The sequence below is a fragment of the Condylura cristata genome, unplaced genomic scaffold (genome assembly GCF_000260355.1).
Source record: "Condylura cristata isolate star-nosed mole 26May11 unplaced genomic scaffold, ConCri1.0 scaffold00016, whole genome shotgun sequence".
Lineage (NCBI taxonomy): Eukaryota > Metazoa > Chordata > Mammalia > Eulipotyphla > Talpidae > Condylura > Condylura cristata.
In genome coordinates, this window is record NW_004567117.1 from 18755906 (window position 1) to 18782509 (window position 26604).

The 26604-nt window shown below is 40.5% G+C and overlaps 1 protein-coding gene across 1 annotated transcript in view; it reads left to right on the forward strand.

The window, feature by feature from the left end:
* Positions 1-3332: 3332 nt before the first annotated feature.
* DSG2 (desmoglein 2) overlaps positions 3333-26604 on the forward strand; it is a 34533-nt gene continuing 11261 nt past the window's right edge. Inside the window, exons 1-10 of the mRNA XM_012725784.1 lie at positions 3333-3386; positions 17628-17663; positions 18716-18850; positions 19673-19834; positions 19975-20119; positions 21217-21377; positions 23571-23708; positions 23831-24016; positions 25671-25936; positions 26254-26396. Coding sequence (XP_012581238.1) covers positions 3348-3386; positions 17628-17663; positions 18716-18850; positions 19673-19834; positions 19975-20119; positions 21217-21377; positions 23571-23708; positions 23831-24016; positions 25671-25936; positions 26254-26396 — 1411 coding nt within the window. The 5' untranslated portion in view covers positions 3333-3347. The remainder of the gene's footprint in view (positions 3387-17627; positions 17664-18715; positions 18851-19672; positions 19835-19974; positions 20120-21216; positions 21378-23570; positions 23709-23830; positions 24017-25670; positions 25937-26253; positions 26397-26604) is intronic.

Genomic DNA, 26604 nt, shown 5'->3' on the forward strand with positions numbered 1-26604 from the left:
AGAAGTGAGCCTGGCTCTTAGGTTCCTGCCTTAAGTAGTCAAGTTGACAGGCCTATGAGTTAGTCATCTAAGGAAGTAGCAAGCTTGAGCTGTAGAGGTGTAAAGGGATGGAGGAAACTTTTTTGTCGATATGCTGATCCTACAAAATTATTATGGCAGTTTGAGGTTCCTGTGAAATACACAAATGTAATACCCCATATTTCTTTTTATTTTTTTTTTATTTATTTATTTGTACATATAGAACTGGAGTACAGGCCAGAGGCTCAGGGGCAATGAGAGGCTTCACCAGAGACAGAGTGGGGAGCAGAACAGGCAGATTGACGAAGTACACTGTTGAGGGGAGCAGCGGGCGGGTCAGGAGAGGTCTGCCACGCCATGTGGTCACCTCTGGGGCAGGCGGGAATCGAACTCATGTGGAAGTGGCTTTAGAGTCTCAGTGCAGTGCTTTAACCCGCTGCGCCACCAGGGAGGGCCAATACCCCATATTTCTTATGTAAGAAAGCTGTGATCTGTTTGCACAGTGTGAGTGGATATTGAACCATGCTTTTTAAGGAGGAAATAGTTCAGAAGACAAAAGCATTGAGCTTTTAAGGTGTTACATAGGATAGCAAGAAGCTGGAGAGGTATAGAGAGAAGAGGGAAACATTTTTGTCAGTATGCTGAGAACTTTTTTTCCCAACCCCAACCTTGGGGAATGAGAATTATCATTATGTGTGCTAACATCCAGAGCTCTCATCTCTTCAACAATAAGTTCCTGTTCATATAGGCATTGGGATTTTCACTGAAATTTTCACTGAAATGAGATGGCTGAAATGGTCAGCCATCTGTCAAGCCATTAGCCAAGAGCTTTATAAAGTGATCTTTAATGCTGGGAAATGTTGGAAGTTAGGAGACAGTGATGGTAGAAAAGGGACACGTTACTTTTTATTGAGCTTTATAAAACATTTTTAAATCAAATACTTGTTGCAGATAATGGTAAGAGATAATTCTGATAAGCTAATCACTGATACCTATACTCACCTATACATAAGTGTGAGGCAAAGTATTACAGAAAATATAGCTTAGGTAGACATTTTGGACATATCCATAGATGTTAAAGTTAATTATCTGTGCAAAGCATATTTTGTACTTACATATATAAATGCACATTTTAAGAAAAGCACACTAACAATAATGTTCACCTAACTTAATGGGATAAACCTGTAAGCAGACTCCTTCACATCCTGTTAATACATAATTCTTTTTAAAGCAATCTGTGCTTCTTTGGCAATGAGCACCTTTGTTTCTGTGCAAATAGATTTACTTTCATCCCAGAAAAAAAGAGAAGGTAGAAGTTTCTAGAGAAGTACCTGTGTCATAAGTTTAAGAATTTTTAAAGTGGGACAAACTCAAGAATGAAATACTATGACATTAGGGAGGGGATTATAACACCTTCTTTCAAAGTCTTGAATTAATGACTTACATAGAAATACTACACTGAAACTGATTTTGTCAGTCTTCAGCAGAGACTGAATAATTTAACAGAAATAAAATTTGCATTACCTATTTCTCATTCAGGAAGCTATAATTATCTTCATTGCTAAACAGAGACCCAAGTCTGGATAATGAGGCATAAATAGTTGCCTATAGGACTCAACTACAAGAGCCCTAATTTTAAGTAAGACTTAGATATAGTTTGCAGGAATAATTTGGTAGGTGTTTTGGTAGATCCTGCCCTGGTTAATTAGGAGTTTTCCCAGCCTGATGGGGAATGAGAATCTTTTTTCAAAAGCCCCTACCCCTGGGGAATTAGAATTACCACCATATGTGCCAACATCCACATCTGGCTCAAGAGAAAGGAGGAGAAACTAGAAGACATACTTCCCTCCTTGTTTAATATGTAACCAATGTTTACAAGCTATAAACACTTGTCACTTATTGTACTCAGCACAAAGCAGACACTCTTCTGAATACTCAGTTTTCAACCAACTTCAGCACTGCCACTAAACAAAATGAAAAAAGTTCACTCAGCAATTGAGCCATAAAACAAGGGAACATGCTTCTGTCCACTCCAAAGGGGGTGGTCTTTGGCAGTTGGGAAAGGGGGACAACGAGAGATGGTTATTAGCTGGGGAAACTGGGAAAATTACAATTGGGGGAGGGGAGAAGAGTAGGAGATGAAGCGGGGAGGGGAAGGAGAGGAAGGCAGTTACCATTTTGCTATTTTGGCCAAACTTAATGCCAGTCTTCTCTTTCTAGGAGCAAATCAACATTCGTCCACTACTCCAGCAATAGCTAACCTTTTATGGAAATATCCCAAACTGGTGTTGGGACACCCATACTAAGTTTCTGTTTTTCAAAGAGTTGGAGTTAATATTTATTCATACAAATGCTAATGATAGTTGTAACAACTGCCAGCTGCTTGGACCCTATGAGCTAAACAGCTAGATGCTTCACATAGTATTTATTATTGTTGTTGTTATTATTAAATAGTCACATCAGTTTTATCTGTTTGGATATTAGTTGACCTAGTTGATGGATCTGAAAATGGAAGCACCCAGAGATGGTCCAGTCCCATGGCTTATGACGACTAGGCTGAGACTCTGATCAGTATGTATTTCCCTTACACATCTAGAATTTCCTCTAGTTCCAGTCTAGTTAACAAGGAGTGACCTTGCACCCTGCAAACTTTGGGGAAGCAATGAACAAGAGGCTAGAAGCCTGCGCAGAGACAGCCACCTGAAGTCCTGATCCTTTGCTCCTGTACCCCGGCTGCAGTGTCCCCATGTCCTTCGCCCACCCCACCCCCTTTCTCGCCCCCAACCACCCGCTCTGGCCCAAAGACACAGTCACCTTCCGATGACCTCGGGTGGCCGGCCCTGCCGCTCCGGGGTCGCACGAGGGACCCCGCAGATCCACTCGAGAGACCGCGAAGGGCCCTCTGGTCGGGGCCCAGTGGGGCCCTGGCACCTGCAGGGCCAGACCCGGTGCTGCCTGGAGGCCAGGGAGCTAACCTCCGCCACTTTCAGGGAGGAGGTGAGAACGGCGGGGCGGGGCCTGCCACCGAATGTCCCCAACCCCGGGACGTCACGGCCCAGGTGCGTGTGCGACTGGGGGCGGGAGTCCACGCTGCGCCTCCCACCTCCACCGAACCCCCAGCCCGGCGAGCAGCAGAGCGGGCCCGGGGCTCCGTTTCTCACGGCTGCCACACCTGGAGCCGCACCTAGGGGCCCGGCCACCGGCAGCGCCCGGGACTTGCCCTCGGGCGAGGACGGGGGCGGCGGCTCCGGGGAGAAGCTAGGGCGCCTCCGCAGGGGGCCGGGGAAGCCGCGGGTGCGGAGAGCCGCGAGCGGCCGGAGGCGAGGGCGATGGCGCGGGGCGCGGAGTTTGCGCTGCTGCTGGTCCTGGTAAGTGCGGGAGCCCAGACGCGCGGCCGGGCAGGCGGGGACACCGGCCCGCGCCCGACCTGCCCGCCTCGCCCGGGAGGCAGCCGCCCGCCCGGCGCTCCAGTCTGGAGCCGGGAGGTGGGAAAGGGCTGGGCAGGCCTCGGCGAACTCGGACCCTGCGGCTTCGGAAAATCTCCGCTGGCGGGAGCCGGACGCGTTGGAACCTGTGGAAGTTTTCTTTTCCTGGGCGCCGCACCCAGGAGCCCTAGCGCCTTTTTCTGTCCGCGACCTGTGGGTGTTATGAGCCTGAGGGTGTAATGGGGCCAAAGGGTGAGATCGGGGGTTCCTTGTCGGAGATCGGGGGCTTTGTTTGGCAGCTTCTGGGACGCGAAACATGGAGGCTGTGGGGAGTTAGCAGCCGCGCCTTATTCCAAGTTTGCTAGAGTTGTCCGCGGTTATGGGGACGCTGCAGCCACCGTGCACGTCCGGATCAGGGAAGCCAGGGAATTACCTGCATTGTAACTTTGCCAAAAGGGGGAGGGAGAGGTGCCTAAAGCTGATTGTGTTTTTAATGTATTTTATTTTTACTACGTTTAATTTTTTGCTAAAGACATTCCTGCTGTTAAGATTGTCAATATTAAAGTATTTCTAATGTACAGTTCACAAAGAGGGTGTTTCAACACAATATTCTAATGTTAAAGATCATGAACATATGTAATAGCTTTAAGTTCCCCCACCCCAACCCCCAAAGCAGTGTAGAACTAAGTCGCATGGGGTTTTAGAGGTTTTGTTAAAGAAAGGGGCTTCTGCCTCTGGAAAGCAGTGCTTAGGCTGTAGAGTTCCATTTGTTATGTTTGGTTTCTGTCCTTAAGTAGGATTTTATAATGAATTTGTTTCCTGTCTGTTAAAGGAATTGCGCATAATTCAGAAATGTACCTGACTTCTTGGGGTGGGGGGAGGTTTGCTAAATTGGTCTGGATAAAGTTAACCTACATATACATGTGTGGACTCACCTTCCAGAAAATGTTAAGTTTGTTCAGAGAGATTAGTTACAAAGTCATACTCTGTTTTCTTACGTAGTAGTTAAAATTTAAAATTTTAAGTTTATGTATATTTCCTACATTAGAAGTTATAAGTTCCAAAAAGACTATCTTTTCTCTATCCCAGAATTGCCATTGGAGAGAGAAAATATATATACATACATATAAAGCTTGACTATGCCAATAGAGGGATTTCAGTGAACCTTCACAATAGTTAGGTTCACTGTAGTTAGGACCTTTGGCACACCAGTTCAATTTCATGTTTAAAACATCCATTTCGTTTTGCCCAAGTCATTGAACTTATTTTCAGTTCAGGTTTGTTAGGGAACCTTTCCCAAGACATATTTTGGGTTTTGACTTTGGCCTCCAGAATAACAAAGCAACAATTTCCTTTACTAGTGATAACTTTTGGCTAAGAAAATAACATAGCACCTGATTCACTTGGAGGGATAAATATTAAATTCCTTCCATATAAAAAAGAAATTACCTTTATTTTTAAGTGGTGTAACAAACATACCAGTTCATTTACAAAGAAATAGGTCAATAATTTAGGCTTTTTTTTAACTTTAGCAATTTGATAATTTTACTTTATTGGGCAATAAAATAGCCACTTTAAAACGTGACTATAACTGAACCAGAGCAGAATTTGTGGACTGTTTTATTTTCTACAATACATTTGGGATATAATTTTGAGTATGTTTATTTTTGGTCAGACAGTGGACTAATCAGCATTTGACCCAATGTGTTTTAAGCTGAAAATGCAGTCTTTAATAAACAGAAGTAATTCTTCAGAAATTACTTGTGTTTTTTTTTAAGATGTAGTTATTTATGCATACAGAACAGGGGTACAGGCTAGAGATGCAGGGGCAGTGAGAGGATTCACAAGAGCCAGAGTGGGGAATAGAACAGGCAGATATAAGAAGCACACAGCTGAGGGGAGCAGTGGGCAGGTCAGGGGAGGTCTGCCGCGCCATGTGGGTCACCTCCGCCATGTGGGTCACCTCCAGGGCGGGCAGGGATCAAACTCATACTGAAGTGGCTTTAGCTGCTTAGTGCTGTGCTTTAACCCAACTGCGCCACCTGGGAGGGGCCCCTACTTCTGTTTTTTTTTTTTTTTATAGAAGGAAATATAAGTTGTAGATTGGGTTCAGAGTTCAGTTGCAGATAATAGAATTCACTCTAGCTTGTTAAAGTAAGGAGAGATTTACTTCAGGACATTAGACTGATTGCATGGATAGGAAGAATTGAGGAAACAGACATTTCAATTTGAACTGTCAATAATGACTTCAGAGCTACACAGCAGAACTCAAACACTTACGAACACACTGCCACTGCCACACTCTACACACATTACCATGGTCAGGATGCTACTTTTGCTACCACCTCCACAACCATGCACACGTTTGCAAGGATGCAAAGATACCAGCACCTAAATGTACCAGCACCTCCATCTTGGAACCTGTAAATCCAGCAGGGACACTGCGAGAACCATAAGATGCCACAAAACCCCAACCACATCCATATCTATGCTTGCCAGCAAGAAGAAACATATATAGTTCTGCTTCATTTCTGTCACAGGTCATATACATGCTAAATTGGTTGAACTAAATTACATTCAGAACCTTAGCTGCAAGGGACTCTGAGAGGTTGGCTTTAATTTCCCTCTGTCATTGAAAAGGAAGGAGATGCTGAAAAGTCATCTTCCTAGTCGTATTCCACACAAGTGGAATAGGGACTTTAAGTTCACTACTGAAGGAAAGAATGCAGTGAGTCCCTTCACTGCTAATATCTATATGCAATCCAGCTGTGAAGTGAGTATTTATAATGCTTCAGTTTAAGCCTCAGATCTGATGCCACCTTCATGTTTGTAATGTGCTCAAGGAGATTCTCTGCAGTATTTGGAACCATTCATAGAACAAAGCTTTTGCTTAAAACCACATTGATTTTAGGTTTAATTAATGGAGCCCCAAGCTAAATAGTTAAATATGTCAACTATGACACCTGACATCTGTTGTTTGGTTCTCTCATGATTATTAAGATGGATCTTAATAAATAAACCTTTAAAAGTAAAATTCACCTCAGTTGAGTTTTGACTCATATGTTTAACACCTATCATGAAATCCATAGTCTTATTAACAAAACTGATATAGTATCTCTAAGTCACTATGCTCCAGGTTAAGAGCAATGTGTGTCTAATTTTTATGTTTTACTGAAATTTGCCTATCCAGTCCAGGATTTCAAATCTCTAGGTTTTCATTTCTCCAACCTAGTGAAGATGTAGCATGCCACAGACTTAAGATTTTTATTTCTTCCTCTTTTCTTCAAACAAACATTTCTGAAAAGTCTACATATCCTAGGAGAATTTTGCAGAGATGACCACTTCCTCAAGTATAATCTGTTCCAGGCACTCAGTTCATTTGGGGCTTGTTCCAGGTTGTTTTGGTCTGTTCCAACTCATCTTTTAAGAAAAACAGGTTGAGGGGCTTCCCTGGTGGCTCAAGGGGTTAAGATACAGTGCTGTGAGGCTGTCCGCAGCTGCTGCAGCACGATTTCAATCCCCCACCAGGGAGGTGACCCACATGGCACAGCTCTCCTGTCTTCTGTCTCACCCACTGTTTTCCTCAACAGAGTGTTTCAATAGATCTGTCTGTCTGCCCCACCCCCATCTCTGATGAATCGTCTCACCCCTGCAACTCCATCACCTCTGCAGCTCCAGTTCTGTATATATAAATAAATATTTTTTTTTTTTAAAAAGGCTGAAGTAGAGTTGCACATGGCTTCTTGGAAGAACTGAAAGAGCTAAGACAGAATGTAAGGCAGAACAACATGTAGGAACTTGAGTCTGCAGCCATCTTGATACAAAGGGAAGCTGTGAAAGTCTAATTGACAAGTGATTGTTTATAGAAAGATGCTCAAATTATTAAGAAAGTGTTAAGATAAATTTTAGTTGAGTTACAGCAATCAAAAAAAAAATAAACACATGCCTTTTGCAGCAACATGGATGGAGCTGGAAAAGATCATGCTTAGTGAAATAAGCTAGAAAGAAAAGGAAAAATACTATATGGTTTCACTCATAGCAGGAGTATAAATGACCAGGGGAGAAAATAGTAATAATAATGAACAAATATATACCAGATACATTTTATGGGGGTGGAGTGGGGAATGTTATCAAAAACAGTGGGGGGATTATGATGGCACATGGGTGATTTGGTGATGGGAATCCTATGGGCATTACAACTGAGATGGAAAAAGACACAAAATTGTGTAAAAATAAACTATTACATTATTTTAAAAAAAGATTTTGGTTGAGTTAGTCAAAAAGGAATTGAGAAAAAAGATAGTAGTTGATTGTGTGCCCTTTTGTCTCTTCTTTTAAAAGGAGTGAGTCAAAGACACGTAGAAAAGCCCAGAAGTACATTAGAGGGAGGATGCAGCCTGCCAGGCGGGTTGGTTTGGGAGCAGGGATTCTCAAAGGATTCTCACGTCCAGCCCTAGAGGGTAAGAGGTGCAAGGGGCACTTTGGTCATCACAAGGCCAGGGATACTACTGGTACTTAATAGTTCAAATCCAGGGATGCTAAACCTCCAGCAGTCTGCAGAACTTTCAAGAACTAGTCACCCATAGATTTTTCTACCGAAAATGCAAATAGTGCCCCCACTAGGAAATGGTAACGGGCAAAAATTGAGAAACTCTAGTTAGAGATTCATCACACTGCTGTCCTCTCTTAAAAATGCAAGTATCGGCCCTCCCTGGTGGCGCAGCAGGTTAAAGCACAGCACTAAGAAGCTAAAGCCACTTCCGCATGAGTTCGATCCCCGCCTGCCCCGGAGGTGACCACGTGGCGTGGCAGATCTCTCCTGACCTACCCGCTGCTCCCCTCAGCAGTGTACTTCGTCGATCTGCCTGTTCTGCTTCCCGCTCTGTCTCTGGTGAATCCTCTCACCCTCTGCATCTCTGGCCTGTACCCCAGTTCTGTATGAATAAATAAATAAATCTTTAAAAAAATAAAAAAAAATTAAAAAAAATGCAAGTATCACTCCAGTTGGCTAAACCTCAATATATTCATTTATTCAACAAGTGTTACTGACCACCTGCCCTTGATGGCCCCTTTTCTAGGTCTTGCATCAACAGCATGATTGGATGGAAGCTATTTTCATCAATCAAGCAGTTGATGCTTGGCTATTTGGGGAATGAGAGGCTGATTTGGGTAGAGATAAGAGAATTCAGATTCCCCTCTATTGTAAAATACCTATAGCCCACTACTTCAGATTCTCTGCAACACAAACTAAAATAATAATAAAATTAAATTTAATGACCCATGCCCAGTATCTATACTCTACCTAGACCCCAAAAGTGCTAACAGGAAAATTAGACAAAGGGCCAACCTGAATCATTGTTTTTTTTTTATCAAAATCAACACCTCTTTCAGATATCTCCCTCGTTTGCTTCTGAAGTGCTCTACTGGAGGTCCTTTTACCCCAGAAGCTGCAGTGCTTCTCACCCCCTTTCCCAGACCAACTACAGTAGGGAGAAATGCTGTTTGAGCATCAAGAAGTTATCAGATATGGTCAGAGCTGGGTGGTGGGAAGTGAACAGCAGCAGTGATGGCTGAGGGTGCTGCCATAGAACAGTGTGAGTGTAACAGTCCTAAAGTCTCCCACCTTTGTGTCAACCCTGCCTACTTTCGAGCCAAAGCATCCTACTCTTTGTTTTCTTACATCTTTCCCCAATATTCCTGCTGCATCTAAGCTTAAAATGTCTATAACCTTGCTGAGAACAGCAACCTTCTAGCCACTAGACTTAAAATTTTGGTACCCTCTGACCTATTCTTCTGTTCTGCTTGTGCAGGATTTGCCAAGGACTAGTTGTACCCCCATAATGATTCTTTTAAAAAAAAAAATATTTATGCATACACAACTGTGGTACAGGCCAGAAGTGTAGGGGCAGTGAGAGAATTCACCAGAGACAGAGTGGGGAGCAGAACAGGCAGATCATCAAAATATACTGCTGAGGGCAGCAATGGGTGAGCCAGGAGAGTTTTGCTGCGCCATGTGGGTCACCTCCCTGGCAGGGGATCAAACTTGCCCTGCAGTGGCTGCGGACCTGTCGCGCCACCAGGGAGGGCCCCCCCTAAAGATTCTTACTTCCAGCCATGCAGTCCTGTGCCTTTAGCCTATTGCTGTCCCCATGACCTCGCCTCTGGTCAGTTTGTATAATCTTCACATTGTCTCCTGCCTTTCATCCTGGACAGTAATGCCAGAAAATCTTTTCCGGTAAGCCAGAAAATCTTTCCGTAATGTTAGTGTCATAATACCCCTGTTCAGAAGAGGTCAGTGATTTCCCACCCTTTATAGAATCAGTGAAGATCTTTGACACAACTTTTTGTTCTTATTTTCTACCTGCCATTATCACAGTCAAGGTGCCAGACAGCACAGCTTCTTGTTCTTTGCCTTCCATCTCCCCGTGTCACCATGTCCTGTCTGCCCAGATTCTGCACCTTCTCAAGGGCACGCCCATTCCGTTGCCTGCCCCAACCTCCTCTAACTTCCCCAGTAGGAAGTAATTTCTGCCTTTTTGAGCTCCCCAGAACTGTTTGTGTTTTTTGTTTTTGTTTTTGCGCTTTTCATTCACACAGTTAAGCTTCTCTGCCTCCTAGTAATTCGTGCATGTTTTATCTAAATTGTTCTCCTCTGTAGAACAGAACCTCATGTCATTGACCTTTCAAGCTAAAATGCTTTGGACATTATGCTTTAAAAAGTTAGGAGTTAATCTCTCTGAGTTTAGAAAAGGGTGACATGAGTTTAGAACTGTTTAACTCCCTGGTAAGTTGAGAGGTAAATTTTTGTTTGGCCAAAACACATCATGAACTGTTTCAACTATAGATCAGATTCTAGGTGCTTGTGACCAGTCCCACCATCAAAGGAGCTTAGAGATGGGGGAGGAGGGTGACAGGTAAGAAAGATCTTTTTGATCATCCACTGAATGAGTGAATATCATTAGTGGGCACAGTCAGCTAGAACCCAAGTCCCTGTCTCTGTTTGTCTCTCTGGCAATCAAAGGTATCGCCAATAAAGTTTGAACTTCTAGAACTCAGCAATAGGCCTAGTTTCATTACAAATTAGAACTAAATTCTGAACTTCTAGAACTAAATGATTGGATTAGTTTCATTACGAGTTAGAGTCATTCTAGAAAAGGAACAAAAAGAAGAAATGTAAATTGATTTAACAAGACAGCAGTATTGTCAATGTGTTCGTACAATTTTTTTAAGATTATTTATGCATAAAGAGCTGGGGTGTAGGGCAGAGCTATGGCAGTGAAAGGATTCACTAGAGACAGAGTGGGGAGCAGAACAGGCAGACGGACTGAAATACACTCCTGAGGGGAGTAGCGGGCAAGACAGGAGAGGTCTGCTGAGCCCTGTGGGTCAGCTCCCTGGCCGGGGATCAAACTGGTGCTCAGTGGCTGCGGATAGCATCCTAGTGCTGAGACTTAAGCCTTTGTGCCACCAGGGAGGCCCTGTTCATACCACTTTCTAAAGTCTTATTTTCACTGTTTGCCATTTTGTCAGTCCACCCATTGAAAGCCTATTTTCCATTTTGGACTTTGGAGTAAGCTGTTGGCAAGTTTCTGAACATTTTGAAAGTTGCCTTCATGATAGACCAGTGCCACCTAATGGTGAAAAAGGACAGCCTGAAGCTCTTAATTTCTTGGGGTCAGAAACATATCTGCATATCTTCATTCTAATTTTTTGTTTAATTTTCAGAAATATATTGCAACAAAAAAGTAGAAAAAGCCTGTCATTTTTTCTCTACCAAATTATGTCAAATACATTAATAAAGATTTACCTGTTTTACTTAACTCCAAGGAGATTTGTGGCAGTTTTAGAAAACACATGCCAGTAATGGTAAAATATTTCAAAAAAATATTTACTCACCATTAATAAAATGTAAACTTGAACAAGAAACAAACATAAAGCAGGGGAAATTACTTTAAAATAATCCTATAGTAGTCAAGTATGATTTTTGAAGTGCAAATCTTCTAGTGGTAGGAATAACTCATTATAGAATTTCCTGATTTAGAAGCTTTCATTTCACACATCTCTGTAATTAAGAGCTCATTATCATTTTATAAATTATGCAGACTGTCTTTTCCTTTCCTTTGCTACTATGTGACTTTACACAATGGTTTTCAAAAATGTTGACTCCTAGACTGGCAGCATCCACATTATAAGGAAACTGGTTAGAAATACAGATTCTTGGCCCTCCCTGGTGGTGCAACCGGTTAGGACACAGCACTGCAAGCCAGCCGCAGCCACTTGGTGTCAGTTTGATCCAGGTTCCTGAAGGTGACCCACAGGGCGCTGCAGACCTCTCCTGACCAGCCCGCTGCTCCCCTCAGCAGTGTACTTCATCAGTCGGCCTATTCTGCTCCCCACTCTGACTCTGGTGAATCCTCTCACCGCCCCCGCACCGCTGGCCTATACCCCAGTTCTGTATGCATAAATAAATAAATCTTTAAAAAAAAAAAAGAAAGAAAGAAAGAAATACAGTTCTTGTCCCCTACCCCAGACCTGCTGAATGATAAACCCTCAGGTGGGATTCCTCAGTCCATTTGAGCTAAGTGATTCTGGTGCCACTGGAGTTTGAGACCCACTGCTAATATCCCTATTAGAAAATAATTGGGTATAGAAAAGAATTAAATATTCAAGACTTTTAACTCTTTGCTAGCCACTCTGAGTTTTACAGAATTGTTTTGGGGATCAAGGAAATTGATACTATATAATTTATATTGATGCCAATATAAATAAACACTTTAATGTTGAATTTTCTGGACTTTCCCTCGGTTGAGGCCAAGGGAAAAAATAGTTATTTGTGGTGTGGCAAAAAAAAAAAAAAAACTAACTTGAAACAAGAATTCACTACATACCCTAAAACCTCAAATATAGCCCAGCATCGCTGAATCCATATTTTAAAATTCTTTGGGCAATAAATGTTTCCAAAGAAAATATCTTCCTCTTGAAACTGACTCCAATTTGACTCACCCAAGTCATAATTGTTACAGTAGATTAACCACGATATCTGAAGAGCCAGCAAAAGATTATAATAAATCATCTAATTGTAATAGACTTGTATGTATGTAATATTCCTATTTAAAATTCAAGGTCAACATTCCAAACTTAAAGTTCAAAATGTTGCTTTTCTTGGCTGTTGGGGTTTTTTTTAATTATTATCTGTGAAAACATAATTGTATATTTTTTTGTAATTGTATATTTAAATTAGATGTTGAGTAAGACTTCTTTAGAGTTACATTTGTATTCCTTTGTTTAGTGAATGAGTCATTTATAAGTTTGATCTTTAATGTAGGGCTTTTCTAAACGAGTTCCAGAATTTAGCTATAAAATAATTAGACAGCCTCTCTTCCCCTCCCTCCAAAAGAAGAGTGAAAGGTAAGAGTGATGGTAAAGTCCTTTCATAAATCTGACCAATACCAGGCCCTCCACATCGGCAGCCCGACCACCCTGCTCTCCTGGGCTGCTGGGCCACCTGTGGATGTGTCTGTTTTTGCCTTCATAGGGTCCCACCAAGACCTTCTTGGAGCTGCGGAGACTGCTAAGGAAGCCAAGCCTCCAGCTCTTTCTGTAGCAATAGGAAAATCAGGACATGTGATCAGAGGAAAGAAACAGCTGGCAACCATGACCTTTTTCTCATTTGATTTCCTTTCTATTACTTCAGCCAAAGCTGATAATTTTTTTAAATGTACTTATTTATGCACACAGAACCTGGGTACTGGCCAGAGGTGCCTGCAGTGAGAGGATTCACCAGAGACAGAGCTGATCATTCTTTAAGAGCAGGCTGGTAATAAGCCAGGGACCCTCAAAGCAGGGTCTGGTTTTGCCTCCTGTACAGTATAAAACAAAGGAAACAAAGAATTGTAAAGCATCCTGCCTCGTCCCGAGGCTGGCTCAGAAAGGGAACACAGGTGTTTCTGTGATGGTCCAGAAGTGGGCATGAGTTCTAAAAGGACCAGGCAGGAGCCCTGGCACCCTTGTGTCTGAGGTGGCCACGCCGCTGACCCTCTGACGTCCTTCAGGCTGCATGGAAACAAGCCTTTAGAGAGCCTCAAAGTTGAAATATGTTTTAAACTATTTTGTATTCCTCTGTTTCTCATCTATAATAAGCTATCTGTTAGCCTGAGGTATGAAAGTTTAGAGGTCATCAGCCATGAACTCACTGAAACACAAGAAAGCTTCAAAGTCTGCTACTTCAGTCTGAGAACCTGTAGGCCAGGAAGAGCTATTTCCTGATAACCCATCGGCCTCCTGGATTCTGCTTATTGAACTCAGTGAAGTGACTCAGAACAGGAAATCTTGTCTCAAGATGTGCTGACCTTGAGAACAAAGACTAACTACACTGACTGATTGTGTGTGTGTGTTAACATTTATTTATTTAGGTCTACGAAGTACACTGCTGAGGGAAGCAGCAGGAGGGTCAGGAGAGGTCTGCCTTGCCACGTGGGTCACCTCCAGGGCGGGGGTCGAACTCACACTGTAGCAGCTGTGGCTAGCTTCAGTGCTGAGCGTTAGCTTCTGCACCACCAGGGAGGGCCCAACTGATTGTATTTTTGATTTTAGCCTTCCTTGGTGCATCGGCCAAGGATGTGTGCCTCTGTGTGTGTGTGTGTGTGTGTGTGTGTGTGTGTGTTTTTCTTGCCAGTTGCCAAGGTCAGTTTTTACAAGATGCCTGTGATCCCATGCTAGAAATAAAAGAATTTTGTTAAACTTGAATAAATTGGGAAGTGTTTGAAGGATTTATCTATTCCAGTGGAAGACACTAGTCTTGGACTAGAGTGGAAGCTCAGTTTTCCTCTTCAAGCTTAAAGGCAGGTTACATGAGCCACGGTTTTCGTGAGGAAAAATGTTCCAGGTTTCACCGTTGGAAAAAACGAAAAGGTTTATTGTATCTAGGCATTCTGCCAACCCTTGGAGCCCTTTCCCAACATTTCCATATAAGATCTTTCCAACTTACAGACCTGGAAGTGTTCAAAGGGAAGTGGGAGGGGGGAATGGAGGCCAGGAGGCAGGTGTGTGTCACTTTTCCCTTTATACTGACTACAGGATGCTACTGATTTGCAGCCTTACGTGAGTCTTTGGCTTTCTGGAACTTGTATGACTTTGATCCTAGCTTTACAGTGACTTGCAGACAAGGGTGTAGCTCAGGGTTCCTCAACAGAAGCACTTTGGACCAGAGGCTGTATTGCTGCAGGGGCTGCTTGTGAGCACCTCAGGGGAGTGAGCAAGGCTCTGCCCCCACCCACTGGCCGCCTCAAGAACTCACCCCTCTGAGCTCCAACCCAGCCTCACCTCCATGTGACAACCACAAATGTCTGCAGACATTACTGAATATCGTGGTGTGACCCCAGTGTCAGTCAGGCGTATGTGCAGACATCCTCTCTTAAAGAAAGCCACTGCTCTAAATTAAGAATATGCCGAGATAGAGCCCCAAGAAAACATCCAAATTATTACTTTAAAGGAGTAGTTAAGATCTTAACTGTTTCCTTAGTCAAATAAACAATTTCACAGTAAACAAAGTGTTGGCACCATTCTCTTGGGCTTTTTGTGCAGTGATTACGGAGCAAATATTTCATTTCACCATGCTTTGTCTGAAAACAGATTACTACAGTAGGTACTGTGAGAATGCAAGTGGCAGAGCTATCAGATAGATGCCAAGATGCATCTGCTTTAAGATGCACGGAAATTTTTGCTTATTTTTAGTGTATCACAGAAAGAAAGGTACACAGAGCATAAGGGCACTGAATATTCACAACCTGAATACACCATGTAACCAGCAACCGGATCAAGATTACAAGTGCACAGGGCCTCCCTGGTGGCTTAAGAGATTTAAGCGCAGCACTATGAAGCTGTCCGCAGCCACTGCAGCATGCGATCAGTCCCCGCCAGGGAGGTGAGACACATGGCGCGGCAGACCTCTCCTGTCTCCCCAGCTGCTTCCCTCAGCAGTGTATTTCAGTCTGCCTGTTCTGCTCCCCACTCTGTCTCTGGTGGTGAATTCTCTCATCTCTGGCCTACACCCCATCTCTTGTATGTATAAATAAACAAATCTTTTAAAGTTTAAGGTTACAAGTACACTAAAAGCCTCAACTCATCTCCACTGACTTTTCTAGCCACAGCAGCCAGAACCTTGCTCACACTCTACCACACTCTCCCTTGTGGCCTGGCTCTTCCCTTTGCTGGACTCTGCCTGAAGTGCTTCCTCTTTCCACCCCAGTCTCTGTGCAGATACTATATCCCGAATGCCTCCTTTACCTTCAGTCCTAAAATGCTCTCTGCCGCCCTTCAGTTACCTTTCCAACACTTATCAACCTGTTTTTGACCTCCGCAATATCTAAGTATTGAATCTAACTGAAAGTAGATTCAACAAAATGTAATATTTAATATTGTATAAGAAATGGTTCACAGATTGCTACAGCCATTGCTCACCAATCTCTGGAAGCAAAGAGCAGGCAAAGACAGAAAGAGAAGCTATCACAGACCAGGGAAGACTAAGGAGACCTGGACAGCAAGTGCAATGGTGGAGGGTGGGATCCCTGACTGGATGCTGAAACAAAAAAAAGAACATCCACAGGGGAATAGTAAAATCTGAATAAAGTGTGGAACTTAGTTAACTGTGCATTATCTAAACATGCCAATGTTGACTTCTTAGTTTCAACAAATGTACAATGGTTATTTAAGGCATCTTCAGTAAGGAAATCCTACTGTATTTGCAACTTTTGTATAAATCTAAAATCATTCCTCAACTTAACAATCTAATATTTAAAATAAGTAAATTCATGAAATTAAATAGCTCTGTTTTCGTGATATTAGCAATTGAGTGAGTATATAGTTTTAAGGTTTATTTATTTATACATACAAAAACTGGGGTACGGGCCAGAGATAGGGGAGGGATGAGAGGACTCACCAGAGACAGAGTGGGGAGCAGAACAGACAGACTGACTGAAATACACTGCTCAGGGGAGCAGTAGGCCAAACTGGAGAGGTCTGCTGCCCCTCTCCCTGGCCAGAAATGGAACTGGGGTTGCCGTTGCCGTTGCCGTGGGGGCTGATAGCTTCTTAATGGTGCACTTTAACCCCTTGTACCACCAGGGAGGCCCCTGAGTGTTTTTTTATGAAAGCTATTAAGACAGTAGTGAAAAAGGCAAACTTCATTTTCTATATCCCTAAGTGAACAATATCATAGTTAGAATCTCACTACTCAAGAACCTTTAACTTCAGCATCATCTCTGAAAGTGAATTAGAAATGCAAAGTATTTAAGTATGCAAAGGATTCTGGTCTTACTGAATTGAATTTTTTTGTTTGTTTGTTTTTTAATCAGGATCTCAATGAACAAAATGCTCATTAAATAAGTTTAAGAAACACTGTTTATAACCACATGACTGTCTAACTTTCTGAAAAAATACCACCGAGGATGTTCATTCTAATATAAATCAATGAAGATAACACTTATGAAGAACTTACAGTGTAGTGAAGGACTAAATATTGTTCCGTTTTTTCCCTATATCTGAGTGAAACGCATGATATTTGGCCAGAATGATATAATATTTATCACATTTAAACCTTGTCCTGGACCCAGTAAGATTCTAGAAAAGAATTAAAATGGTAAATATTGGACCTAGCCAATCCCTCAACATTCCCTGTCCAAAGTAAAGAGACAGGTAGTAAGCAGACTGGACAAGAAATACATCACATTTTCACTGTGTCTCCTTGCAAGGCAAAGCTGTTAAGCCTTGGGTCTAGTCTCCAGTGTTTCCTGTGAAGTTGTCCCCCAGAGAGCACAAAAGGCGAGGTTATCCGATATTCAGCATTGCGTCCTCATGTTTTTCATACCCTTCTCCCTCCGAAAATAAATTTTGGAAGCACCACTGTGAGATACCTGAGAAACAGATCTCAGCCCATTACTAGCTTGGTAAATTCATCCCCCAGGTGAACTGTAGCTACATTCCTCTGGCCCTGGTTGTCAGTTGGAGGCAAAGGGGAAAATTAAAATTTGCTTCCTTTTAGCAAAAAAAAAAGATAGTACTGGTGGTTAAACTTTTTTTCCTACTGTCTATAATATCCTAGAGAATAGGTTTTACATTAACAAAATAGCTAAACTGAATTAATTGAGTGATACATTTTATAAAACAACAAATCACTTTATTTTCTAGATTTCTTTTGCCTTTGGAAGCGGACTCCACTTAGAGGTAAGAAACCCAAGGGGATTATTTTTGTCTTTTTGAATGAGAAGCTAAATTTCATAGAAAACAATTTGTGCCTCACCAAATTAAAAACAGAATTCTTGAGCCCAGTTATTCCCATCAAATAGTGCACAAGAACATATATCCAAAGATGGTTAGTGATGCATGGTTTGACCATCTAAAAGTCCATCTCTAGGGGATGATAAAACAATTTATGGCACTTGGAAGCATGACCATGATGAAGTACTGAATGAAAAATCAAGAGGCAGAATGAAATGCATACACTGTAATCCCAGTTTAATGGAAAAAGACCAAAGTTTAAGTTATAGAAAGTTATTTCTCAACTAAAAACAAAGAAAATTGATGACCTGGAACTAACCATTGTAACTGTTTTGAAATAACATACATGGTATATAGATTAACAAAATGAGTAAGATGATAAAGTAATGTACTGGTCATTTCGAAGCACAACACAGTGAAACATCTATATTGAGTGAGACTTTTCCTTGGATAAAATACATATTTATCTGTTACCCTAACTGATAATTTATGAAATAGTTTTCTGCTTAAAGGTTCTAAAAACAAGATAGGAAAGATAGGCAGTTTAGTCCTTTGTTCATCTTTAAGACAATAAAGTCATTACCAGACAGTAGCACTAGTTTTAGACAAATTGGTTATCAACAGGTTAAGATTAAGCTTTAAAGCATTTTAAGAAAACTGCATTTGCAATTAATAAAAACATAATGAATAGACATGGTATATGTTATTTTTAAATTCCCCATTTTTGAGGTCAGTGAATGTTCCTTAGTCTTTTTAACTCTTATTCTGGGAAATTTTTTCTTACTAGTGATAACAAACCTCTCCTGCTTCACTGGTTTAGAGGCAGTCTCTTCAATGCCTGAAGAGTTTGCTAGAACATATGCATGTATATAAAAGAAACCTGTAAAGAATAAGAAATGTATTTCATTTAGCTGTGTTTAAAATTTTAGTAAGCTATAGTTTACCATCTATTGCTTTAGGATACTTGATAATTTTTTGACAATATTTTATCTTTATAGGTTTTGAACAAAAGAAATGAAAATAAGCTGCTTCCTAGACACACTCACCTAGTACGGCAGAAACGGGCCTGGATCACAGCACCCGTGACTCTTCGGGAGGGTGAAGATCTGTCCAGAAAGAATCCGATTGCTAAGGTGTGCATGTTACTAAAACAGGAACAGGAAATGTGTGCATGTTACTAAAACAAGGTGTAAGAGAACACTTAAGGGAAATTATACTGTGGATTTCATGAGCCTTTGACATTCCAGATAAATTGAACATCAGCATAATTTTTAGCAGAAGGTACCAAGATGAAGATCTTCTTTTCCATTCTGGAAGATGTAGGGTCATCGGCAAATTAACTGTATATATATCGGCACTCGACCTTCCATCTACCTAGAATCCTCTCCCCACAGAACATCGGTGCAGAACTTCATAGCCCCAAGTTTCTGCTCCAGTGTCACTGGTTTATCCCATCGCCTTCCATCCCCTTTCAGGTTGCTTGGTAACGCATTCCACTCCCAAACACTGAACATTATGTTGGACACTATCTTATCTGGCACCCTCCTCAGAGTGCAAGCTCCTGAGGGTTTAGTCGATAGGATTCTCAGCATTAGAGGAAAATCTCCCATTAAAAATAATTTCTTAAAAGTTGCAGTTTTAGGCCCTCCCTGGTGGCGCAGCAGGTTAAAGCACAGCACTGAGAAGCTAAAGCCATTTCCGCATGAGTTCGATTTCCACCTGCCCTGGAGGTGACCACATGGCGAGGCAGACCTCTCCTGACCCGCCCGCTGCTCCCCTCAGCAGTGTACTTGGTCAATCTGCCTGTTCTGCTCCCCACTCTGTCCCTGGTGAAGCCTCTCACCCTCCGCATCTCTGGCCTATAACCCAGTTCTGTATGAATAAAATAAATAAATCTTAAAAAAAAAAAAAGTTGCAGTTTTAACTTAAATATTCCTCTGTTATTTTTATGTTAGATACATTCTGATGTGGAAGAAGAAAAACGCCTAAAAGTTACATACAAATACACTGGAAAAGGAATTACAGAGCCACCTTATGGTTTATTTGTCTTTAATAAAGACACTGGAGATTTGAACATTACCAGGATTATTGATAGAGAAGAAACACCTTATTTTCTGGTAAGAATGAACTTATATTTATTGATTTGTCATATTTTGGGGGGAGGGGATAATAGTCATAATTGTTTTCTTGTTTGGATACTATGGTGGTTTAATTACCCTAGCTTCAGTCTCTTCTATTATTTATGTCATGATTTCAGCTCACTGGTTACGCTTTGGATAACCAAGGAAACAACCTGGAGAAACCACTAGAACTCCGCATTAGAGTACTTGATATCAATGACAATGAGCCAGTATTCACACAGGAGGTCTTCATTGGTTATGTTGAAGAATTGAGTGCTGCACGTAAGAGTCTTAGTATTTTTATGAATGATTGTTCAAAGTCATTTTATCCCCATTATGTAAGTGAACATTAAATCCTATATCTAAATGGAGTCTAAGTAATTACTATTATTCTGGGTTTGGAACTGCTTTTTTTGTGCTAAGTTCCAGAGACATGTGTTTTTTTTTTTCCCCTGACGACCAAATAGGATGGATTGATATGCTAGGTTGAGTCTCTCTGACAACCACTGAACTCTGCCCTCTAACAGGAATGCTGCCATAGACAATATTTAAGCAAACAGATGTGTGTTCCAGTAAAACTTTATTGACATAAACAGGTGACTGGTTAACTTTAGCCAAGTCAGATTGCTGACCTTTGACTTGCATTATTTCTGCTATCAGTTTTATTGACAAATTGTTCAATGTAGTGCCCTTTATCCAGACTGGCAGGAGAGATTTCTCTTTGATCATAATATAAAAATGATGTCTCCTAAATTGTTTGTATTTTCATAAGTATGTGTTTGTAGCTACTCATTCTCTTTGTGTTGGCTGTTAGACCTATTACAAATTCTTAGCCCTCTATAGCAAGTTTTTAGGATTTCACCCTAGGCTTGTATATAATAACAAAGACCTTGCCCTTATCTTCTTTTTCCCATTACTGTATTCCATTTACACCTATTTCCTCATTTGGTTAATTTTTTTGATCTTGGTAGCTGGGATTTTTTTTTTTTTAAAGATTTATTTATTTATTTGTGCATACAGAACTGGGGTACAGGTCAGAGGCTCGGGGGCAGTGAGAGGCTTCACCAGAGACAGAGTGGGGAGCAGGACAGGCAGATTGACGAAGTACACTGCTGAGGGAAGCAGCGGGCGGGTCAGGAGAGGTCTGGCTCGCCCCGGGGCAGGCGGCAGGCGGGGATCGAACTCATGCGGAAGTGGCTTCAGATTCTCAGTGCTGTGCTTTAACCCGCTGCGCCACCAGGGAGGGCCCGGTAGCTGGGATTTTGATAAATACATGAAATTCTTTTTGGAGCAAGCTAAAATTAGAAATAAAATGATGACCTGACACATACAAGAATGCTGAAAGCTGAGTTTCAACTGGGCACTCTTGTTTCTAATAGGTACTTTTGTGATGAAAATCACCGCAACTGATGCAGATGAGCCCAATACTCGAAATTCTGAAATTTCTTATAGAATCCTATCTCAGCAACCTGCGTTTGCATTCCACCTAGATAAAAGTACAGGAGAGATCTATACCACCATTAATTCCTTGGACAGAGAGGTAAATACCATTTTGTGTTACTCATCTTTTAAATCCTCTTCTTTCCAATTTCTCCTCTTTCTTTACTTCTTTTTTTAACTTTCCAACTTTGTTCTATTTCCTCACTAATAGTGACTCTTAGAATTATCTCTCTTAAGGATATGCTGTTCCTTATGGTAGCCATGAGTCATATGTAGCCATTGAGCACAGGACATGTGATTAATCCACATCGAGATATACTATATGTATAAAATAGTCACCAGGATGGGAGGAGTTAGTATGAGAGAAAAAGGACACAAAATATCACCATAATAATTTTTGTTGATTATTTATTGAAATAATATTTTGGACACTAGGGTTAAATAAAACTATTTGTTTAAAATTAGTAGCATCTGTTCTTTTTACCTTTTTAAAGTGGCTGCTAGAAATTTTTAAATTACACAAGGACAGCACTGTTCTAGAGCCTCTCCAGTCAGGGTTCTGTTTGCTACAGAATTCTAAAGCAGTGTTCCTTAATTTGGGGTTCTATAGTGAAATATTGGGAGCCCTCTCTACTGTAATAGACAAAGAGGGGGAAAAATAGAAATAGGAGTCATACGTAGGGTAATAGAATTATTGGTAAAGGAAAGAGTCATTGTAAACCTCAGAGGAAAAGTTAAGTAGGTTTCCTAGAAAAGCTGTTCTTGCAAACATTTCACTTTTATTTCTAACTCCAAAGGGAAGTTTTAAATGAAAAGGGAGAGGGAAGTTTTTTTCATGTATATATTTCCATGCATGCTACATACATGCGTAACAGTGTATATGAGTGGAATGTTGATGATTCCAAGGACACTGTCACCACATATAAGTCATCATTGGTGGACGCAGTAAATCAGAATTATTAGGAAAAACGATTGACTCTGCCCAGATTGTGCCCAACATTTCTAACTATTAACAATTAAGAGTCCTGTTAAACTTTTAAAATTCTGCTCTATACCTCACATAAAATTTAGAGCATTATTTTGAAGATGTAGTGTGATTTTGTTAACAAGCTGCTGACAATAAAGTATGACAAATTTAGTTAATAGTCAGGACTGTCATTATTGGCTGTTCACTGCATGTCATATATTACTTGTAACCTTTTACATAATTAACCCATTTAATCTACCTAGAAACCCTGTGAGGCAGAGCTCATTGCTAGTCCTTTTTTTTTTAAAGATTTATTTATTTATGCATACAGAACTGGGGTACAGACCAGAAGTGCAGGGGTGGTGAGAGGATTCACCAGAGACAGAGTAGGGAGCAGGATAGGCAGATCGATGAAGTACACTGCTGAGGGGAGCAGCGGGCAGGTCAGGAGAGGTCTGCCGCGTCATGTAGGTCTGTGGGTCACCTGTGGGGCAGGCGGGAATCGAACTCATGCTGAAGTGGCTTTAACTTCTCAGTGCTGTGCTTTAACCCACTACACCACCAGCTTACTAGTCCTTTTTTACAAAAAGGAAACTGAGTCACAGAGGGATTACGTGTATGTTCAAAATGGCCAGCAAGTGACAAAGCTGGGATTGACCCCAGTCAGCGGGCTCCAAAACCTGGACAGTCCTGCCAGCCCTGAGCCGGTCATCCCCACACAGGACCCCTGGGCACGGGCACTGGCTGCCCAGCTCCTTCAATTCCAACAACACTGCATGGGGCCGTTATAAGGGGATCTTGCAGAAATGGAGGGTTCTCTTGCGGTGGGGAGGTCTTTTTTTTTTTTTTTTATAATGTCAGTTTTAAGACATTATTTTCTAAGAATTCTGTCTATTGGGGTTTTGGGCAAAGTTCACTGAGTTTTATCATTACTAGCCAAATTTTCTTGGAAATAATGTTTTCCTGCTTTGACCTTTAGCTGAAAATGGAATGTGAAGAGCGGCAGTTCCTCTGACCCACCATCTCACTTTGTCCAGCAAAGTGCATGTTGAACAGCAGTCTTGTGCAGAGACAGGTTTAAGAAGAGACTCACTCCTGTTAACATCACCAATGACATATTTAAAACTCTGGTCATTAACAACTTCTCTTGCCTTTTCTGTCCACAGATAAACAGCATCTTCACACAAATAATAACAGATTGTGAAAATTACTTATGAGCTAAATACACTGTGGTCATTCCCGTGGTGATAAAGTGAATGAAATCAGAAAAACAGACTTAAAAGGGATTCATTTTCACCCCAGTTGGCTATTTTTTATTATCTGCAGGAACACAGCAGCTACAGTTTGACGGTAGATGCAAGAAACGAGAATGTACAAATAACGGATAGACCAGCAAAACAAGCTACAGTTCAGATTCGTATTTTGGACGTCAATGACAATATACCTATAATCCAAAGTGAAGCGGTAACTATTACTTTTATAAACTTTTATAACAAGTTATCGACTTGTTCATATTTTAGTCCTAACTGATAATAGATCACTTATGTTTATACTACATTAAAATAAAAATCTGTTTGTGTTTACAGTTTGAAGGGGTCGTTGAAGAAAACCAAGTCAATGTAGAAGTTATACGCATAAAAGTGTCTGATGCAGATGAAATTGGCTCTGATAATTGGTTAGCAAATTTTACATTTGTGTCAGGAAATGAAAAGGGTTATTTCCGCATAGAAACTGATGCTGAAACTAATGAAGGAGTTGTGACCCTTATTAAGGTAAGTGCTAATGTTCAAAACTGGAATGGAAGAAATTGGTAAAGGAGGAAACTGTTATATTTTGAGCCCCAAACACTGGCAAGAAGTTTACATACTCAGCTTACTGGCACAATAATTGGTTCAGCCTATTTGCCTGAGTTCTGTGGCTTGTTAGTGCTCACACTACAGTTCAAATTCAGGCCAGGCATCACTAAGCCATGCCAGACTGCATGACAACAGCATCGTTAGTGCAAACATACTTCCAGTCTTGTTTCTGTCGGACCTGTTGCCTCTCTAAGTACCCCCCAACTTACTACCACCTAATGGGTCGACGTAACAGTAAAGCCAAAACTAATTGATAACATCTAATAACTAAAGCTGTAACAGCATGATAAAGGTCTAATTCAGTTATCCTCATACGTAAGTGTACCTAAGAAATGCCTGGACCTGCTGCTACATGCCAAAAATGAAGGTTCCTGGGGCCCTATCTTCAATCATTCTGATTGGATGAGGCTCAGGAACGTGACTTTATAACAAAAATGCACTTGTGACTCTGATCTAAGTACTCAAAGAGTGGCCTTTGAAATTGCAGCATTTTAATTGCTTTTGCTTAATTAAATCAGTGAAGGAGAGGTTAAGTTAAATGGTCTTATTAAGTATATGGGTCTTCTACACTGGAACTCACAAGCACCGCAGAATGTTATAAACAAAAATCATGTAATAGATTTTTTATCTGACATTGTAAGGAAGATTATCAACCTATTTTTAAATGGTTTATGATAAAATTCACTTGTCAGATTTTAAAGTATAAACTAACCATTTTCAAAATACTATTTCATTAAGTCATACACAAACTAAAACTTTTTTACAAGAACCTATTAATTATGGCAGAGTAGGTGAAATCTTAACAGCAGAAAGGAATAATGATAATATAAATGTGTAACAGAATAGAGAAAGGTTAACTGTTTAGTCATCGATTATAGGCTCAATCCTGCTAAAAAAAAAAAATTTAAATATAAATCCAGTAACACACATAAAGAGAAACAGTCATTTCATGATGAATGACAGACACATTGAAGAAGTAGCCTCAGTGTCCCATGGTGTCACCCCAAAAAGGTCGCACCTTTTTTCTTTCAAGAGGAACATGAACAAAAACTGTTAAAATTATTATCACAATGGAAGTACAGATTAAGAAACTGATGATTTTTACTCTCTTGGTTCTATAAAGAATTCATCCAAATTAGAAGGGCAGTAATCAGATTTCACTGAAAGAAAGCTAGACAAAAAAGATATATAAATAGCAAAGTCAGAAGAATACTCAGCACCCTTAGTTATTAGAGAAAATGCAAATTAAAACTGCATAAGATACCAGTACACACCTATTAAATCAGCTATATGCAGAAGTCCAACCGTACCAAGACAAGAATATAGAGAAAATGGAACTGGTGGAAACCAAATGACATAGCTAGTTTGACAGTTTTTCTAAAAGTTAAACCTAAATTAGTTACCCACTTGACAAAGATTTAAATTACACAGTATCAAGTATTGGAAAACTCAGCGCTGCTATATTTCTCACGTGTTAGATTATATATAATATTAAAACCACCCTGTGTGTGTGTGTTCAGTGTGTTCTACTCTCTCTTTTGAATAATTCTGATTGATTTTGTCTCTCTAGGAAGTAAATTATGAAGAAATTAAGCATCTCGACTTCAGTGTTATTGTCACCAACAAAGCAGCTTTCCACAAGTCAGTTATAAATACATATAAACCTGTACCCATTCCCATCAAAGTAAAGGTGAAAAATGTGAAAGAAGGCTTTCGTTTAAAAAGCAGCACAATCTCGGTTCAAGTTAGCGAGGGCATGGATATATCAAGCCAAAGCAAAGTAATTGGAAAATTTCAAGCTTTTGACGAAGATACTGGGCAGGTCGCCCGAGTAAGGTAAAATAAAGTTGTGAATATATTTCCTCACTTTTAATTACTTGTCCTGCCTATTTCAAAAATCATAATAAAATTTGTACACTTAATGCCTTCAAATTCAGCATTAAAGTTTCCTAACCGTCTGTGTTAGAAACCAGTTAACTCAATAAAAAAAGTTTTTAAGTTTAAATACTAAGATAGTTTCAAAAACTAAAAATATTCCACTAATGCCTATAACAAGAACATATATAATAAAGCAAAATTGGAATTTAAAAAGATATGAAGAAGTCTCAATTTATCCAGAATTCACAATTAATCTTATGTTTCTTTTATAATAGCTATTCCAAACTGGAAGATATAGACAACTGGATATCTATAGATTCTGTCACATCTGAAATTAGACTTATAAAAATTCCTGATTATGAATCTAGATATGTCCAAAATGGTACATACACTGTAAAGATTTTGGTTGTATCAGAAGGTGAGTTATTAAATGGAAATTTTTCTTGATTATTTATGTGTAGATATTATTTTCCATCATTGGAGAATTTTTGATGTTGTAGAATAAACAAATTTCTTTAATGGTTAAACCTTCACATTTCTATTTATTTAATGGATTAAAAGGCAGTACTTGATCTGGATATGAAAACATATCTAGAATAGGAAGTATCCCAATTTGTTTGTTTGTT